The sequence below is a fragment of the Myxine glutinosa genome, chromosome 1 (genome assembly GCF_964187855.1).
Source record: "Myxine glutinosa chromosome 1, kmMyxGlut1.1, whole genome shotgun sequence".
Classification (NCBI taxonomy): Eukaryota; Metazoa; Chordata; class Myxini; order Myxiniformes; family Myxinidae; genus Myxine; species Myxine glutinosa.
The window spans coordinates 221,751,842-221,771,518 of record NC_136261.1 but is presented as its reverse complement, the minus strand read 5'-3'; the positions used below and the strand labels follow the sequence as shown (position 1 = coordinate 221,771,518).

Sequence of the window (19,677 nt, the reverse complement as noted above, 5' to 3'; positions counted from 1 at the left end):
CACATCAGTGATGAATTTTCCCCCATGCAAAAATAGGAATTCCCATTTTTTGGGCTGTATATACACAAAATAAATACATAATTATATATATACATTAAATATAATATTAAAAATAAATATATAGTAAATATACATTAAATAATAAATATACATAAATACACATTATACATTATATATATACAATATATTATACATACAGTTTTGAGACTTCCTATGATCACTATCTGGGCAATTTTCATGCATGTTTTGTACAGGTTCCCGGGGTCAGGGGTACGCTTTTTTAGTGTGTAATATGTAGGCCTAACTTATTGACTGTGGCTCTTTTGTAGAGAGTGACCCTGTGGAGTAAGAATTAACAGGATTTTACCCACATTCTTGCTTATTTTGCAGATATGGCATGTGCTAGTACCAGTGTTTCATTGCAAACTCGGGCTCAGGATAATGTGTATCTCATTGGGTCCACTTCTGGAGATGCCATCAAAGGTGCCAAGCTCCCGACTGTGCATCAATCTCTTGTCCTGTTTTTCCATCACCTGAAGAAGGAGAATCGCACTGCCCGGGAGAGTGCAACCCTCACCATTGAAGAGGTTGTGAAGTTCTGGGAAAAAGCTCACCTACCTACAACGACGAAGCAGCACTGCATCCATCGTTTGGAGAGGCTATATGAAGAATGGAGGAGCCTCAAAAAAGGTGCAAAGCGGGGTGGTGCGACCCAAGAGAAAAAGGAAGCATCCTTCAAGGCCTCCTTGGAGAAGACGTTTGATCTTAGGCATGCAGATTCGGAGGCCATAATCACCAACCCCGAGGACAGGAAGTTTCTTCACGATCAATTCTCAGAGAGGAAGGCTTCAATGGGATCTGTAGACACTGTGTTGGAAGCAAAAACGTTCTTGTGTGTTTGACAGATCAGCAGCCACGAGATGATTATCGTGAACTCCTAGAACTGACTGTCATCTACATGGGAGGAATCCCACCTTGTGGAATCCGGATCATGGCTCCAGGAGCAATGCACAGAGCCAGATGGATAGCAAAAGCACTATATTCACTACAGGTGTTCATGTTTCGGTCAGAGTTCCACTTGACACTTCGAGAGGCGAGAGAACTCCGAGCCTTCAACATTTTTGTCTGCCTTGTGTATGTACAGGCTTGGTTTCGGGCTCCACAAGCTATTGAGGCTCCCCTGAATGACATTAACCTCTTCAAGAAGTTGGAAAAGTTTGAACAAATCAATCAGAAGATGGCTCAGGCAGCCTTAAAGGCACTTGGCCGCCACACGTGGTACATGAGCCCAGTACTAGTGGTATTTGCATTCTTTGACACCAGAATTGACAAAGAAAGCAAGATCAATATGATTGAAGCATTGAAAAATGACGGTGAAAACCCCTCTCCAAAGAGACCAGCTATCAAACGAGGAACCGCCCTGTCAATCGCTGGCCTCATAACAAAACACACCAAGCATTTCTTCAGCATCCTAGGGACCCCAACTGATTGGATGGATAAGGATCCTGGTTCATGGGAGCAAGAAACCAGCTTTCAGGAAGCAAAGAAAGCCGCCAGTGGCTTAGTCGTGGTGAACGACAGGGCAGAAAGGGGTGTCGCATTGATACAAGACTACAATAAGCTCCTTACAAAGGATGAAGAGCAAAAGCAAGCTCTGCTCCAAGTTGTTGCTGCTCACAGGAAGATGTACCCCAATGCCAAGAAGGCAACAGTGGTGAAACAGGCCCAGAAATAGGAGTTACATTTCTCATTATATTTGGGTTTTTTTATATTATGTGATATGGTGTCTCTTCATTTTATGAACTGAACATTTGGATTGTTATCATTGAATTTGAGTTTTCATCGCAATATAGTGCTATTTGTGCAGCTATTGTAACTTGTGTTTGCTAGAATACAAAGAAAGTGAGTGGAGGGTGGATTTTCATAAAACAAACTTCTGGTTTTGCTTTCGATCCATATATAGAAAAGTTTTGTAGACACCTTTAGTTTGAAGGCTGATGTGGCACCCCTAAATAAAATCAGATTGCTTTCATATTTGGTGTCTTTTCATTTTGGAACAAAAGGAACAACATAAAGCCATGTCCCAGTAAATATTTAAAAAAAATTATTTTGAGCACCACCCTAATATATATATATATATATATATAATTATATTTTGTGTACAAAGTCGAGGCTCGTATAAGAGCTAACACATTAAACACAAAACATAAACAGAAACACCTAAAACATATTATAAAGGGAGCGGGAGACAAGAGGGGGAGAGAGAGGAAAGCAAGCGAGCACAACAACAGTAGAGGACGGGGACATCAGTAGATCTGTGGAAGGGTGAGGGCTGGGGGTATGGGGGGGGGGGGGGGGGGGGTTACATGTTATAAAACAAATGAAAACTAAAATTTCAGGAATGAAGTCGGTGATTGAAAGAGGTGGATTTGGGGTGTATTAACGGGCTCGACCCGGTGTATACCCCGGTTTAGAATGGGTACACCGTATCCGTGCGTGTTGTAAGAGGCGACTAAAAGGGTTGGCGTCGGGAAGAGCCTCCGGTCATAAAACATTGCCTCAAAAAGGGAACCATGACAATTACAACTACATATGGGCAGGGTACAGCCCGAAGTACCCCGTGGGGGTCCTCACCCCCTCTCGTCAAAAATCAAGGTGGGGAACCCGATTGAAGCAAGGGTGGAAATCACTCCATTTATGACGACAAAACATCTGATGCCCCACTTGGAGATCGGTTTCTGAGGTTTGGGACATGGAATGTAGGGACAATGACAGGGAGATCAGGAGAAGTGGTGGGAAATTTCGGTAACTGAGTGGCGTGCTGACGAGGAGGGGAGTGTCGTTGAAGCTGAAGGGAAAGGTGTATGCTGCATGTGTGAGAAGTGTTATGATTTATGGGAGTGAGACATGGGTAATGGTCCTGCGCAACAAAGGCTGGAAAGGGTGGAAATGCGAATGGTTCGGTGGATGTGTGGAGTATCATTGAGAGAGAGGAAGACAAATGATGAATTGCGAAAGATGATGGGAATAGAGCCTGTGATTGATGCTGTGAAGAAAAACAGGTTGAGATGGTTTGATCATGTGTTGAGGAAGGATTAAAGTGACTGGTTGAGAAGAGTGATGGAAATGAATGTAGAAGGAAGTAGAGGACGGGGAAGACCGAGGAAGACTTGGGTCAAGGTGGTGGAAGAAGAAATGCAGGCAAGGGGGTTAACAAGGGGAGATGCAGAAAATAGGGGAAAATGGAGAAGAATGTCATGGGGACCGCAAGGCTAACCCCCACTCTCGCAGGGAAGATGGCCTTAAAATGCCTGTTGTTGTTGTTGTTGTTGTTGTTGTTGTTGTTGTTGTTGTAACGGGCTCGCATATATGCTCAGAGGACTCGCCTTCTGACTTTTTGTCATTCTTATTTCCTCCATATCCCAAGTATATTGCACACATTAGTACTATGCTTTGCTCCTGTCCTTATTTGCCGTCGTTTCAAATAGCAAACATTATTTGGCTAGAAACTGCCAGAAAAATCTCTTTGGTCTCTATTTTTCCTCATCAAAACATCACTCATCGATGGCAGAACATCTCAGCCTTGGTGAGATTTGCAGACATTCCCAGTCATTGCAGTCATTATGTACATAATTGCAGTAATTTTGGATCTGCGCACCAACACGTCCCTTGGTGAAACGTCTTAAAAGCAACATCGCAACTAGGAAACATTAAATGTTACTTGAAATCGTTCAACTTGATAAAGAAAGTCAGAATTGATCTTGATTCGAAATTCAAGAGTGATTTTGTTGATAGCTGTGAGTATTTGCAACATATCCTCTGTCAACTTGGCACATAGATAGCACCACTTGTCCATGAGGTGACTGTCATGCAGGGTTGCCTCTAATTGTGCCATTATGTACCGGCGCCAAGATAGCAGTTGTTGGTGTACGAGCACTAATGAGCAAGGAGACAGAGAGAGACAGAGAGAGACAGAGAGAGACAGAGAGACAGAGAGAGACAGAGAGAGGCAGAGAGAGACAGAGAGAGACAGAGAGAGACAGAGAGAGACAGAGAGAGAGACAGAGAGACAGAGAGACAGAGAGAGAGAGAGAGAGAGAGAGAGAGACAGAGAGAGAGAGAGAGAGGTGATTAAAAAGGCAGACACTGACAGGATAGTTTCCTGGAATCATCAAAAATAAACTTCTTGGAATCGGAGGAGGAGTTTTGTTTTCTTCCTGGTGCTGATGGCTGCGCAGAACCTGCGGAGAGGGCAATTGTGTCGCACCTCGCCAAACAAGCTGCGTCCCTTTTTCTTTCATCGACACAGAATGATCAATCAGCCATCCTCTGGGACTGGAACCAAACTGCCACCAGACTCTTTGCCAGGCTCACTGACCATCTTTTCATCGTCTTGTGAATCTCTCAATCTGTCCAAGTAATTGTCATGCGAACTGTTAAGGTAACGGCTAAGCCATTCGAGCTATCGTGGACGTGGGGACTTTTTATTGCATTGAATTGTTATTGTATTGAATCGAAGATTGGAGGTCACGTCTCTTCAAAGCTGTCCATGCGCGCACGCTTTCGAAGTTAAGTAATTTTTCACAATTGTGTTTTTGTCGAAACTGTATCTTTCTTTCGGTGTGTACCTATTTGGTGTGTCTTTAATAGGATTCTCGGTGTTGGTTTTTCATAGTTGTGTACAGAATTGTCAGTTAGTTCGTGTCGCGTATTCTGAGGCCTAGTGTAGTACTAGTAGGCTACCGTGTCCGACCTTGGCTTGAGGCTTTGTTTTTGTCTCAGCGGTTCTTCGATTGCGCTGCAATTACTTTCAGTCTCTGTTTTTCCCAGTCTTTTCACCCCATACTTCCTTGTTTTAAAATCTCAACTCAAAAAAAAAAAAAAAAAAAAAAATTTCCTTCTCTGTTCTTATCTGTTTGTTCGTTCTTATTTGTTCGTTCGTTCTTCGACCACGTTGTTCGTGATCACGTGATCACGTTGTTAAAAAATGTTTAAACTGTCCCCTGAAGAACTGTATTCTGTCGTATACTATACCACCTTTTTCTTCTTCTTCTATAAAAGGATGCTTTCGACTTGCTCACCAAATCTATTCAAAATCACCAACGACCTTCTCCTCTCCTCTGACGCTGGCAACCTCAACATTCTCATCCTCCTCGACCTCAGCGCCGCCTTTGACACCATCGATCACACCATCCTCCTCACCCGACTTGAAACCACCTTTAACATTACCGGCACTGCCCTCTCTTGGATTAAATCATACCTCTCTGACAGACGTCAGTTCATCTCCATCAATAACTGCAAATCCCCCACTGCTCCCCTCCCCCAAGGTGTCCCCCAAGGTTCAGTTCTTGGCCCCCTCCTCTTCATCCTTTACCTGTCCCCCCTCGGTCACTTAATCCGCCGTCATGGTCTCCAATTCCACTGCTTCGCCGATGACATCCAGCTTTTCATCTCCACCAACTCCATCTCCACCGCCACCCACTCTATCCTGACAAACTGCATCACTGAAATAAAATCCTGGCTTCAAATCAACTTCCTCAAACTTAACTGTGATAAATCTGAAATAATCATCATTGGCCCAAAAACGCTCACCAAGTCCACCCATAACTTTGCCCTCAACATCGACGGTTTCCCAGTATCCACCTCCCCTCACATCCGGAATCTTGGCATCATCTTTGACCAAACCCTCTCCTTCGACAAATACACTAAACAGATCACAAAGACAGCCTTCTTTCACCTGAAAAACATCGCCCGTCTCCGTCCATCCCTCTCCTCCGTGGCTGCAGAAACCCTCATCCACGCCTTCATCACTTCCTGTCTGGACTACTGCAATAGCCTCCTTTATGGTTCTCCCTCAACAATCACCAATAAACTCCAATACATTCAGAACTCCGCTGCCCGTCTACTCACCCATTCCCGGACCCGTGACCACATCACCCCCGTCCTTTACAAGCTTCACTGGCTCCCCATCTCCCAGAGAATCCAGTACAAAATCCTCCTCTTGACCTACAAAGCCCTCCATAACCTGGCCCCATCCTACCTGGCTGACCTCCTCTCCAGACACACTCCCACCCGCAACCTCCGCTCTGCTGGTACCAACCTCCTGACCCCCCCCCATCCGGACCAAATTTAGATCCTGGGGGGACAGGGCCTTCTCCATCGCTGCTCCCACCCTCTGGAACTCGCTACCTCACACCATCAGAGACTCCTCCTCACTCACCACATTCAAAACATCACTCAAGACCCACCTGTTCAACACTGCATTCAACATTTAACCCACAGCATCTAACCCCTGACTATCTCCTCTCCTTCTCCCTCCTTTGTGCTTTGAATATTTCCCTATTGATTCTTCTTTTTTTGCAATTGTTTTTATGTTTTGCGATGCATTATGTTTTGCACTCTGTCAAAGCGTCTTTGGGCTTCCTGAAAAGCGCTATATAAAATAAATGCATTATTATTATTATTATTATTCCAAAAAAAAATTCCATCTCTGACAGTGCCTCTTTCATACATTCCCGAAACTCTCCAGCACTCCACCCATCCTTCAGCATCCTCAAACGTATTTTTGACTCGAAGGTCTCAAGAAACTCATTTTGCAATAAATGTTCGTTTCCCATTAATCGTACACTTTTCAAAATCCAATCTCACCCCTCCCCTCCAAATCTACCCCCTTGCCCCTCCCCTCCAAATCTTCCCCATCACCCATCTCTTTCAAATATTCCCCCTTGCCCCTCCCCTCCAAATCTTCCCCATCACCCATCCCTTTCAAATCTTCCCCCTTGCCCCTCCCCTCCAAATCTTCCCCATCACCCCTTCCCTCCAAAATTTCCCCATCACCCCTCCCCTCCAAAACTTCCCCATCACCCATCTCTTTCAAATCTTCCCCCTTGCCCCTCCCCTCCAAATCTTCCCCATCACCCATCCCTTTCAAATCTCCCCCCTTGTCCCTTCCCTCCTAAACTCCCCCCACACCCCTCCCCTCCGAGACTCTCCCTCGCTCCTCCCCTCCTAGACTCCCCTCTCACCCCTCCTCCTCAAAGCGTCCTCCCCGCTTCTTCCCCCTACCAACTTTCACCTTCATCTCCCTCAACCTTCTGCCTCACTCTTCCCCCTCCTCAAATAACACCTCACTGCGCCTCACCCAATCACCATCAAACCTTTTGTCCGCCCCATTCTTCCCTTTCTCCAAGCTATTCTGAAATCTCTGACACACCTTCAACAGCTCTCCCTACCTCTTCCTCCTCTTCCGCATCTTACCCTACCGCTCCCCCCCCCCCTGTTCTGTGTCCGATGCTCCCCCTTCCTCTTCTTTAACAGTATGGACCTCAAACATCCGGGGCCTTCGCTCAAACTTGACTGATCTCTCCATCCAGGTTGCTTCTGACAAACCAGACGTGATCTGCTTAACAGAAACTTTCCTCCTTCATGATGTCTCTGATTCCTTGGTACCTCTCCCAGGTTACTCCCTCCTCCGGTATGATAGACCTGAGCCTCGTCCTGGAGGTGGGGTTGCTATCTTTATAAAAAAAACTCTCTTCCTCACTCGTCCTGCACTGCCCTCTCTCCACCTCACCCCCAGGAATACCTTTGGCTACGGCTTCCCCTTCGCTCCCACCTCTTGTTCATATGTGTGTTGTACCGTCCACCAAACAGTGATGACTCCATCTACATCTCGCTGTCTGATAATATGGACCAACTTCTATCTACCCATCCCAACTCTCTCTTCCTCATATGTAGTGATTTCAATTGTCACCATGCCAGTTGGCTGGGTGTGGGTACCTCTCTCACCAGCCATGGCTCTTCAGCAAAGGACTTCTGTGACTCACTGGGACTGACACAAGCTGTCAATTTCCCGACCCGGATCTCAGTCAACGGAGCATCTTCACTTCTGGACTTGGTTGTGACTAACTTCCCTGAAAATGTCTGCTGCTCTTCTTCTGCTCCAATCGGCTCATCTGATCATGTGCTTGTTAAAATGGACATCTCTCTGACCATTCTCAGAGAGCCTCCTCAGCATCGACGAGTCTGGCATTTCACTCAGGCCAACTGGCACGGTCTTCAAGCAGCCATCAATCATCTGGACTGGTCTCCCATCTCTACCGCCTCTGACATCAACTCATCCTGGGAATTCTTCCAAAGTAAATTGCTCTCTTTCATGCACAGATTTATCCCATTTCGTCTTCAGTTGTCATACCCTTCCTCCCGTCCATGGTACACGGAATCTTGTGGTGAGGCTATTGCCCAGAAACAACTTGCTTTCATCTCCTGGAAAGCAAATCCAACGGAAGGAAATCTCATTTCCTTTCACAAAGCCCGAAACAAGTGTGTGTCCACCCTCACGAGAGCCAGGAAACAATATCTCTCCGTTCTCAGGACCGAACTCTCTTATCTGTCTCCCTCTTCCAAATCCTGGTGGCGTCTGGTCAAATCTGTTTCTGGTGTTTGTTCCCCCTCCATCCCCTCCCTCACCTCAAATGGCCACACGGCTGACTCCACACGTGAAAAAGCTGAATGCCTCAACTCTGTGTTTGCCTCTAAATCTTGTGTCCCAAACCCATCCCTCTCTGTATCCACCATACCCAGTCGTACCCAGCTGCTCCTGGACTCTGTGTCCTTTCCTCCTGACAAGGTGGAAAAGTTTCTGTCAACCCTCGAATCTGATGTTGCAACTGGACCTGACGGCATCAGCCCACGGGTCCTAAAATCCTGTTCTTCTGCTCTTTCACTCCCTCTCTCTGTTCTCTTCACCCTCTCTTTTGCTCAAGGTCATCCACCATCTGCTTGGAAATCTGCCAACATCACCGCTTTGCACAAAAAAGGTGCAAAAACAGATCCCAGCAACTACAGACCAATCAGCCTTCTCCCAATTATCAGCAAAGTCATGGAATCCATCATTGCTTCAGATATGAAATCTTTCCTCTTCTCCAATGGCTCGATCTCTGATCATCAATTTGGTTTCAGACCTGGTCACTCTACTATGGACATGCTGCTTCTGCTTTCTCGACAATGGATGGAGATCCTCAATGCCAAACAGGAAATTAGAGCTGTCTCCCTTGACATATCACGTGCCTTCGATACGGTCTGGCACCCCGCTCTGCTCACCAAACTCTCCTCTTTTGGTATCCATGGAAATCTCCACGCAAGGCTGGCGGACTTCCTCTCTAGTTGTAGTCAACGTGTGGCCCTGAATGGGTTTCTCTCATCTCCTCTTCCTGTTCAGGCTGGAGTTCCCCAAGGCAGTGTTCTGGGCCCTGTGCTTTTTCTGGTCTTCATCAATGATCTCTCTGACTCTCTTGAAAATCCCCTCTATCTCTTTGCTGATGACTCTACTCTCTGTCGCTCCATTCTTCATCCCTCAGATCGGCAGTCTGCAGCCTCCTCACTCTCTGCAGACCTGGACAAAATCACAGACTGGGCAAACAAGTGGAACATGTCTTTCAATCCTGACAAATCTCACACTCTTACGATGTCTCTCTGAAAAGACCGACTGGACAACCCTCCCATCCACTTTCTGAATAATCCTCTCCAAGAAGTTCTGTCACTCAAGCTTTTGGGTCTCACTATCTGCCATGATCTTTCCTGGGAAAACCACATTTCAAATCTGGCCTCCAAAGCCAGTCGCCGACTGGGCATCCTCCATCATGCGAAGTCCTTCCTTGGCACACCTGAGCTCCTCACCACATACAAGGCTGTCATCCGCAGCTCAATGGAATACTGCTCTCGCCTCTGGGCTGGTGCTCCTGCCTCACACCTAGCTCGTCTTCACGCTGTTGAAACCAAAGTATTCAGAATCAATGGAATCTCCAGTGATGAAGATAACTCCAAGGGCCTCTCACTCACTCACTGCAGGCAGGTTGGTGGTCTTTCCGTCTTCTACCGACTCCTCTCTGGCCTTGCCCCCCCCAGCTCTCTCTGGGCTCTGTCCCGCAAATATTCCTACAGGTCGCAAAAGATCTGCCTGCAACCCTCTTATGGTTAAACTGCCAAAATCAAGACTCTCTGCTCACCTTCACTCCTTCATTCCTCTTTTCTCCTGCCTCTGGAACAAACTCCCTCACTCTCTTCAATCCCACTCCACCCTCCAGGTCTTTAAAACAGCTGTTCACGACCATCTCTTATCTTCCCCCATCCAAAACCTTGATCTTTTCTACCCCCGCTAATTTCACCCCAATTCCACTTTTTTGAAATACCAACTTCTGCCCTGGAAGTCCTTGGTGTCCTTGTGTTTTATACTTCTCCCACTCCCCCCCCCCCCTACCCACGCCTCCTCCCCCCAAGCCCTCTCCCTCCCACACATCTCCCTGCTCTCAAATGTTGTGTTTGTGTGCTTCCCCTTCTCCGCCCATCTTGTCTTCCGCTCCCTCTTTTTATATATTTTGTTTGTCTGGTTGATTTGTTTGTGAAGTAAATGTTAGCTCTTTCACGAGCCTCGATTCAGTATACAAAAAAATAAAAAAAATAAAATTTGTACAGTACTGTACATTCATTGTGAAATACTGTCGGGAAATACCTCCTCTATCTCAACCCATCTTCCCTGCCCTTGTTAAATAAACACCCATTGCATCACCTCTGTGTTTGGCTCGGTACTTGATTCAACATTGGATTATCATAACCTCGGCATGGTTAAAAAGCACGGCCGATCGAAAATGGCGCCATCAACCCTGAGTGTGGGTTTTCAAATCCTGATAGGGTTCCTTGTGCTCGGCCCAACATATCCTGATAAAGGTGGAATTCTGTCACAACATCAGATTCTCCTTCGAGCTTTCTTTACACCGAAAACCGAAATAAAGTTCTATTCGGCTTTCCCGCCGGACAGCATATGGTCTCTTTTAACGGTCCATCGCTAAATTGGTGATCATGCTGGTGGAGGATTGACCTCGAGTCCATCCGGCAATCAACTGTAACATTGGTTCATCAGGATTGGGATCACGACACTGGTCCGAATATCGCAACCACAATATATATATACATATTGTGGCGGGCACAAGGGGCAATAATTCCGCGCACCAGTGGGTGGCGCGAGCGCCCAGGCGGTCCCCGATGGCACATGCCCCGCCCTTCGACCGATCGGCCACACCCGGGGACTAGGCGTGGCCTCGGCACATATATGCGGGCTGTAAGCTCGAGCCCGCTCAGTGCTGCAGTTTGAGCTTTCGAAATAAAGACTCTTTTGTTTTAACAAACGCGTTGTGGCCTACCTCTTTGGCAAGCAAGTTGTGTGTGCGCAGCACCACACTTCACTGGTGACCCCGATTGGTTCAGCCGTTGCTGACCACCGAACGCGCCATGGCCACCAACGCCGTCGCAGTAAAACTCCCAGAGTTTTGGGAAGCACAGGCCGACGTGTGGTTCGTGCAGGCCGAAGCGCAATTTCAGCTTCGGGGCATAACGGCGGACGAGACCCGTTACTACCACGTGGTCGCCGCCCTCGGGCCCGGCACTGCCACCCGAGTCGTGTCCATCCTGCGGCACCCGCTGGTCGACCACAAGTACGAGGCGCTCAAACGTCTCCTCATCGCCAAGTTCGGCCTCACGGAGATCGAACGGGCCGACCGCCTCCTGGACCTTTCCGAACTCGGCGACACACGACCATCCGTGCGGATGGATTTTATGCTGTCGCTGCTGGGTGACCAAGCCCCGGATTTCTTATTCCGGGCGCTTTTCCTACGCCAGCTACCTCTACAGGTACGCCTCGCGCTGGCCGGTTCCAAAATAAGGGAACCCCGCGCCCTGGCCGTAGAGGCCGACAAGTTTTTCGCGGCTTGCGACACGCGGTCGAGTTACGGTGCTGCCGCCGTGGATCCCGGGGCAGAGGCTACAGCATCCCTCGTGGCCGCTGCCGCGCCCTGCCCACCACCACCACTGCTGAGAACACCGCGGCCGCCGCCGCCCCCGCCGCCGCAAGCCTGTTGCTATTTCCACGCCAGGTTCGGCCACAAGGCTAGGATGTGTCGCCCGCCATGCTCGTTTGACAAGTCCGGAAACGACCGGGCCGGCGCTCGTTAGCGGCCCTGAGCATCTGCCATTCCGGCAGCCTCCTATTCATCATGGACACCTTGTCCGGGTGCCGTTTCCTCTGCGATACAGGAGCGCAGGTAAGCGTCATCCCCGCCTCCACGTCCGACAAGCGAACCGCGGGCCGGGGCCCCGCGTTGCTTGCCGCCAACGGTACACCCATCCGCACGTTCGGGAAGCGCTGCCTCTCCCTGCGGTTCGGCGGGCAGCGCTTTCAATAGTCGTTCTTGACCGCCAGCGTGCCAATGGCATTGCTTGGTGCGGACTTCCTATGTGCGAATGGGTTGTTGGTCGACATGAAGCGCAGATGGCTCATCCAGGCCGAAACCTTTAGCTCGCTCGCTTGTTCGCTGAGCGGCTCGTTGAGCGGCTCACTGAGCGGCTTGCCAAGCGGCTTGCTGGACGGTTCCGTCCCGGCGAGTTTAGTTTGCATGCTTCCGGCAGCGGACGACTTTACCCGCCTCCTCGCCAGTTTCCCGGCCCTCACGCGGCCCACCTTCTCAGCGGTGGCCGTTAAACATGGGGTGGAGCACCACATCCCCACGGTCGGGCCGCCGGTCTATGCCCGGGCACGCCGACTCGAGCCCACGAAGCTCTGCGTGGCGAAAACGGAGTTCGCCATGCTGGAGCGGCTGGGGATCGTACCGCGCTCCAACAGCGCTTGGGCTTCTCCGCTGCACATTGTGCCGAAGCCCGGCGGGGGATGGCGGCCGTGCGGGGACTACCGCCGGCTCAATGATGCCACCACCCCCGACCGCTACCCGGTCCCACACATTCAGGACTTTTCCGCCCGGTTGGCCAACACGACCGTGTTTTCTAAGGTGGACCTCATCCGGGGCTACCATCAGGTCCCCGTCCAACCGGACGACGTCCCGAAGACGGCCGTCATCACCCCTTTCGGCCTCTTCGAATTCCTAAGGATGCCCTTCAGGTTGAAGAATGCGGCCCAGGCGTTCCAGCGGCTTATGGATAGCGTCTTGCGCGACTTACCTTTCCTGTTTGTGTACCTGGACGACATCCTAGTCACGAGCGCGTCCCGGAAGGAGCACCTGCTCCACCTCCGCACGCTTTTCGAACGCCTGGGCCAGCATGGCCTAATCATCAACCCTGCCAAGTGCCGTTTCGGCGTCGCCACCATCGACTTCTTGGGGCACCGCATCACCGAGCACGGGGCCGTCCCTTTACCGGCCAAGGTGGAGGCGGTCAGGGATTTCCCGCAGCCCCGCACGATCAAGGGGCTCCAGGAGTTCCTGGGCATGGTAAACTTTTACCACCGCTTTGTGCCCCACGTCGCCCGGCTCCTCCGCCCCTTGCACGAGGCCCTTCGGGGCAAGCCGGGCAAAGGTGACATCGCATGGTCGGAGCCGATGGCCGCAGCGTGGCGGGCGCAAAGCTGGCTCTGGCCGACGCCACAATGCTGGCGCACCCGGCGCCCGATGCACTGATCGCCCTCACCACCGACGCGTCGGACTACACGGTGGGCGCGGTGCACGAGCAAATGGTGCGTGGTGCTTGGCAACCGCTGGCGTTTTTTAGCCGGCAGCTTTGCCCGCACGAACGCCGGTACAGCACCTTCGACCGCGAGCTGCTCTGGCTCCACCTGGCGGTCCGACACTTCCGCCACCTGCTGGAGCGCCGCCCGTTCATGGCCTTCGTTGACCACAAGCCCCTTGTGTTCGCGATGGTCAAGGTCGCCGAGCCATGGTCGGCATGGCAGCAGCGCCACCTCTCTGCCGTGTCCAAGTACACGACGGACATCCGTCACGTGGCAGGTAAGGACAACCCGGTGGCGGATTGCCTTTCCCGGTCCGTCGTGCACGCGGTCCACCTCGGGGTCGACTATGTCCGGATGGCGGAGGCCCAGACCGCCGACCCCGGCGTCTAGGCCTTGCGGACCGCCGTCACGGGCCTCCGCATCACCGAGGTGCCGTTCGACGCCGCGGGCACGGCCCTCCTATGCGACATCTCCCTCGGCCGGCCTCGCTCCATCGTGCCCGCTGGCTGGCAGCGCCCAGTGTTCGACGCCATCCACGGCCTGTCCCACCCTGGCGCGAAGGCATCCCAGAAACTCGTCGCGGCGAAGTTCGTCTGGCATGGCCTCAGGAAGGACGTCCGCGACTGGGCCAGGATGTGCCTCGCGTGCCAGCGCGCAAAGGTCCACCGCCACACCCAGGCACCGTTGGCCCCGTTTACGGTACCCGAGCGGCGGTTCGACCACGTGCACGTCGACTTGGTGGGACCTCTGCTCCCCTCGCGAGGGTTCACCCACCTCCTCACCATGGCCGACCGCACCACGCGGTGGCCGGAGGCCGTCCCATTGGCGGCGACGTCTGCAGCTGAGGTGGTACAAGCCTTTATCGCCACTTGGGTTGCCCAGTTCAGTGCCCCCTCGGACATCTCGTCTGACCGCGGCCCCCAGTTCACCTCGGAGCTCTGGGCGCCAGCCAATGGCCTGAGTGGCGCAAGGGCTCGGTGTGAAACTACACCACACCACGGCCTACCACCCCCAGGCCAATGGCCTGTGCGAGCGCTTTCATCGCTCCATGAAGGCCGCGTTCCGGGCCAGCCTCCGCGACGTCGGCTGGGTCGACAGGCTCCCCTGGGTCCTGCTGGGCCTCAGGACGGCGCCCAAGGATGACCTGCGCGCGTCCTCGGCGGAGCTGGTCTTCGGGCAACCACTGCGGGTACCGGGTGAATTTATCCCCGACTCCACGGCTCCTTGGTCCGCGGCGCAACAGCGCTCCGCCCTTCAGGAGACCGCCCGGAGGTTCGCCCCAGTGCCAACGGCACACCACGGTTGCCCACCTTCCCATGTCACCCCGGAGCTTCGCACGGCAAAGTACGTGTTCATCCGGCACGACGCCCACCGGGCACCGCTACGGCCCCTGTACGACGGGCCCTTCCATGTGCTGGAGACCGGTGACAAATTTTTCACGGTCGACATCGGCGGTGTCCCGGATCGCATTTCCGTGGACCTCCTCAAGCCGGCCCACCTCGATCCGGACCACCCCCCGCCGGCAGCGCTGCCTCCGCGTCCAGGCCGCCCCCCGGCGGTCGGACCCCGGCACCCCCCCAGCAACTCTGCCTCCGCATCGAGGCCGCCCCCCGACGGTCGGATCCCCGGCACCCCTCAGCCCCGCCGGCCCGCTACCCCCCAGCCCTGCACCCATCGCCAGGGGGTGTTTCGGCCGGGTCATCCGGCTTCCCCGCAAACTCACCCTTCAGGTGCGCAGGAATTCTGGGGGGGTGTGTGTGGCGGGCACAAGGGGCAATAATTCCGTGCACCAGTGGGTGGCGCGAGCGCCCAGGCAGGGACCGATGGCACATGCCCCGCCCTTCGACCGATCGGCCACGCCCGGGGACTAGGCGTGGCCTCGGCACATATATGCGGGCTCTAAGCTCGAGCCCGCTCAGTGCTGCAGTTCGAGCTTTCGAAATAAAGACTCTTTTGTTTTAACAAACGCGTTGTGGCCTACCTCTTTGGCAAGCAGGTTGTGTGTGCGCAGCACCACACTTCAATATATACAAAAAATAGTACCTCTCTACTGAAATGGTGACCGTGATCCCTTGTGCCATGCCAGCATTTGCGGCAAGGATTCTAACCAATAAGGGGTGCCTGCCATACATCCACCTTATTTTAGCATCCATGACAGCTTATGAGGAATTTTTCAACTGGGAAATAAGATATTTTTATTTTTATTATTTTTGTATTTCTATGTTGTTTTATTTGTACAATTAATGATTGTAAAGCTTCCCTTAAATTCGGCCTTTGGCCGCAATGGAAGTTGATTTGAAATAAACCTATGATTGTTATTATTATTAAAATAGCTACTTTCGGCTTTTAGTTGTAGTCTGTGAAAGACAAAGAACCGCCCACTGCAAATAAACAATTAGTGTGTTGGCTGTGGCAGTGCTACCCACAGTATCAGTCGGCCAACCTTTTGAAGCAATGCCAGTCCACCCTTTGGGAAGAGAAATCGATCCATGGGCGTGTTTCTGGCTCAATGACCTCCTCGGGAATCATCTTTTTCAGTAAAAACAAAATGTAAAAATTCGTACATTGTAACAAAAACAAGGACATGCAATTCAGCGAAAGTACACAGTCCAACAAAGCTTGTGAAAGTGGTGTCCACATGCACTTCAGCCCAAAGGCCAAAGAACATGATCGAACAAGCACAAACACACCAGCCCACAGGACCCGAATGCTTGTTTCAGACACACAATATTCACCTCCATGCTCAAGGCTATTCTGCAGAGTATAACTCCAGAGAAACTGGGTGTGAATCCCTTCGGAGCAGACCCGATCCCATTACAATATAAATATGTATTCCAAAAAAGCTTAGGATAGTTGGAATCATCCATTATTCATAGAGAAAAAGGTAAAGCAAAGTCAAGCAACAACTTGTACAAAGTACTACTAAACCGATGTCACACCAAATTAGGAGCTGCAGACTTGAATGTTCCATCCTTTACTGACAAATATCCTCAGGCCTAAGTCCCCTAGCCATGCTTTGTAGTCAGAGAAATCACTACGATATTAGGTCTTAAGGGTGGCATTGTTGAGCATTGATTTCTGAGCACAACAAAGTCTTGAATGTGACAAGTACTAAAGAAAGGCAATGGCTAACTTGAAAATGTATAGTATCCAAGATGCCTTTCCAAATTGTGGGAAATACAGTGATATCAAAGCACAGTAATTATAAACGTAAAATGTAAATACAACCACTCGTAATTGAAATTTTTGATTTAGTTTCCTGAAAAAAAAAGATTACTTCTGTTTGAGAAAAATACAATTTCAATATCTATATAATAATAGCGTAAGGACTCGACTTTGTTATCCCTTTTACGCCGCAACCAGTGACCCGATGCCCACGGCACTAATGGATTTAGGATCTACGAACCGCGCTCTTTGTTTATCACGTACCGCCATACTCGAAAAATCTGAATTAGCCGACGTTGGGGCCCAAAAGCATCCGATTAACTGCCGATACGACGCCATCTTACGACACCATCGTATTGGCGTCTGCTGGGCGAAGGCAAAGCAAGCCGTCCGCTGATTGGACAGGCGAAGGCGAAAGCAAGCCGTCCACTGAGTGGACAATCCAGAGCATGCATTTGTGCCGGTGTTGGCAATCGTTGTTCATATACGCACTCTTCATTCTCATTTTTTTCCCAACTCTTACCTGGACAAGCAAATCCCCTATGCCATCCATAATGGTACACTCTATCCATACACCACATCCTCCCTTCCGTGGATGTTCCACGGGTTTCGGCTAGTTACTATTAATTCAGGTAACATCAAGTACACACAATGGTCAGTGGAGCAGAGGAGATTTCCTGATTTGGGTACAAAGTAAAAGTTTAAAAGGAAACTGTTAAAAAAACATTCTTCTGTAACAATACGCCATTAAAAAAACAAGACGCAATCATCCTGATTGGAGACTGGGTGCTGCGGAAGCAATCTTTTTGAAATGAATAGGCTCGGTGGTTTGTCATTGCTTTTCTACTACGAGTCAGGGCATCACCAGGGTACAGGCACAAAGTTGTGTTAAAGAAGCACCAATAGACCTATTATCTGAAAGAAGCACCAATAGATCTTCACACGAACACCACGTCTTTCAGAGTGATGATATTGATCCCGGTTATCTTTTGGGCGATCATACTCATGTAGAATCCCGGATGAGATACTTGGGAGAAAAGTATGTCCTAGCATATTTTTCACCTTTTTGGTGACATGACTGAGAAACGATTTTGGATAAAACTGCAACACTTGGGCCTGTTCGCTGGGCAGCACCGGCAAAAGAGATATGCTCAAGAAAAGTCAGCTTAGACAGTCATTTACAGAGCGTTTATAGGAGTTGAAATAATACAAAGAGACTGACCGATGTATAAAGGAAGCCATTGTTGTTCATTCCAATGTACAGGCCTGACTTTGCACCTTGAATGGCAACCACCCGTAAACCGACAGGAATAAGGTTGAAGAGAGCTGTGAGGAGGCAAAAGAGACCAGTTATTCAAACTAGGTACCAGAAGCAAAAACAATATGAAAACACTTGTCCTTACTCTGATGAAAGCTGGTTGGAACCATTGAGACTTTGCGATAATTAAGTTACTAAAATCGTCATTTTACTTCCTTTTCTAATCCACCATGAAGTTCATTATATTATGTTGATTTGTCATTTTTCAGTGTTGAATATACCTTCACAGAGATTGAAGGATTGAAGGATTGAAGGATTGAATCCAACCTTTTTCATTTCACAGGAGCAAAACCCTCGTCACATACCTTAAGCCGGAGTATCTTTCTGCAGCTAAGTTAGATAGTACATGGATAACTAATACTGCTACGTTTCTGAGGATGGGTAGATATCACTTTATAACAGTTAGCTTATAATATGGTCCATGCTCGGGTAGTTAGCCATCTCGATGTAATAAGCAGGGAAATGTTAGCTGAAGAATTGTCTTGTTTAAATGTGCACCATACATAGGGTGGTGCGTGGTAATAATTCGTTTGGGTTTAAAGTAGGGAAATGTACGTGCAGCCTCCTGCCTCATTACCAGGTGGGGATTGGGTGTGGCCCTAGAGAGAGAAGGAGAGAGAGAGAGATAGAGATAGAGATAGAGAGAGAGAGAGAGAGAGAGAGAGAGAGAGAGAGAGAGAGAGAGAGAGAGAGAGAGAGAGAGAGAGAGAGAGAGAGACATTTCGTTCCTCTTTATTACTGGGAAGTCAGTGTACATGATGAAAAGTCATACGACACATTTCATATAAATAAGGATGGGGTTACATGAGGGCAAGGACTAGAATTTACAAATGAACTTGGAGGACACCATCAACCAAGCTACAAAGGGATTCCTTCATGCACCATCGCTGTGAGAAGAGCGTACATTCAATGAATTCAAGCTCCAGATGTAAACGAGACATAACTAGACCTTTGAAAATCATAAAAACATCATCATCAGATAAAAGTAGTGCGCGAATGGTTTGCATTTTGTGCTTTCTTGATAAATAAATAGCAAGTTTTGCCTCCGCAAACAGATAGTTGGCTAAAATACATTCTTCTTTACACCGGTAAGAAATATTAAAGCCAAATATAAAAACACAATGTGTGAAAACCAAGCCTAGCCCTTCAATCACACGTGATAAAACTGAAAAAAGAGGAGCCAACCTCGTACATTCAATAAAAGCATGAAAAACAGTTTCAGGGACATCACAGAAGGGACACATTTCCGAGTTGTCAGGGCATATGCGGTGAGATAAAACGTTTGAAGATAAAATATAATGTGCCAGTTGCCATTGCAGGTCCCCAGTGCGTTTGACAATGGGTGCCCTATACATGGTGAGCCATTTGATTGTTGCAGCAGCGCCAATTTGGAGCAGAGGTCTCCAGTGTGTTTGAGGTTCTGTCGGTTTACAGGGAACAAGAATTCCAACACACATGGAATAAACAGAGGATTTCTCCATTGTATTAAAAGGAAAAAGACCTTGGAAAGAAATTAAAAGTTTTGGAAAGGGGCATTGTGACAAAGGAGGGTTGGCTTCCACCAGTGGGTCCCATTTTAGCCCGGTTTGTTTAAAAAGGCGTAAAATCAGTGAGAAGATCCTCCCAATGACTCTGATAGAACGAACACCAGTAGCCACAGCAACGTCAGCTGCTGACTTCCATT

The 19,677-nt window shown here is 49.6% G+C and overlaps 1 protein-coding gene across 1 annotated transcript in view; it reads right to left on the bottom strand.

Moving 5' to 3' along the window:
- Window positions 1–19,677, bottom strand: part of LOC144893542 (fibroblast growth factor 14-like) — a 203,370-nt gene that overhangs the window by 90,968 nt on the left and 92,725 nt on the right. Inside the window, exon 3 of the mRNA XM_078784036.1 lies at window positions 17,898–18,001. Within this exon, the coding sequence (XP_078640162.1) occupies window positions 17,898–18,001 (104 nt within the window). The remainder of the gene's footprint in view (window positions 1–17,897; window positions 18,002–19,677) is intronic.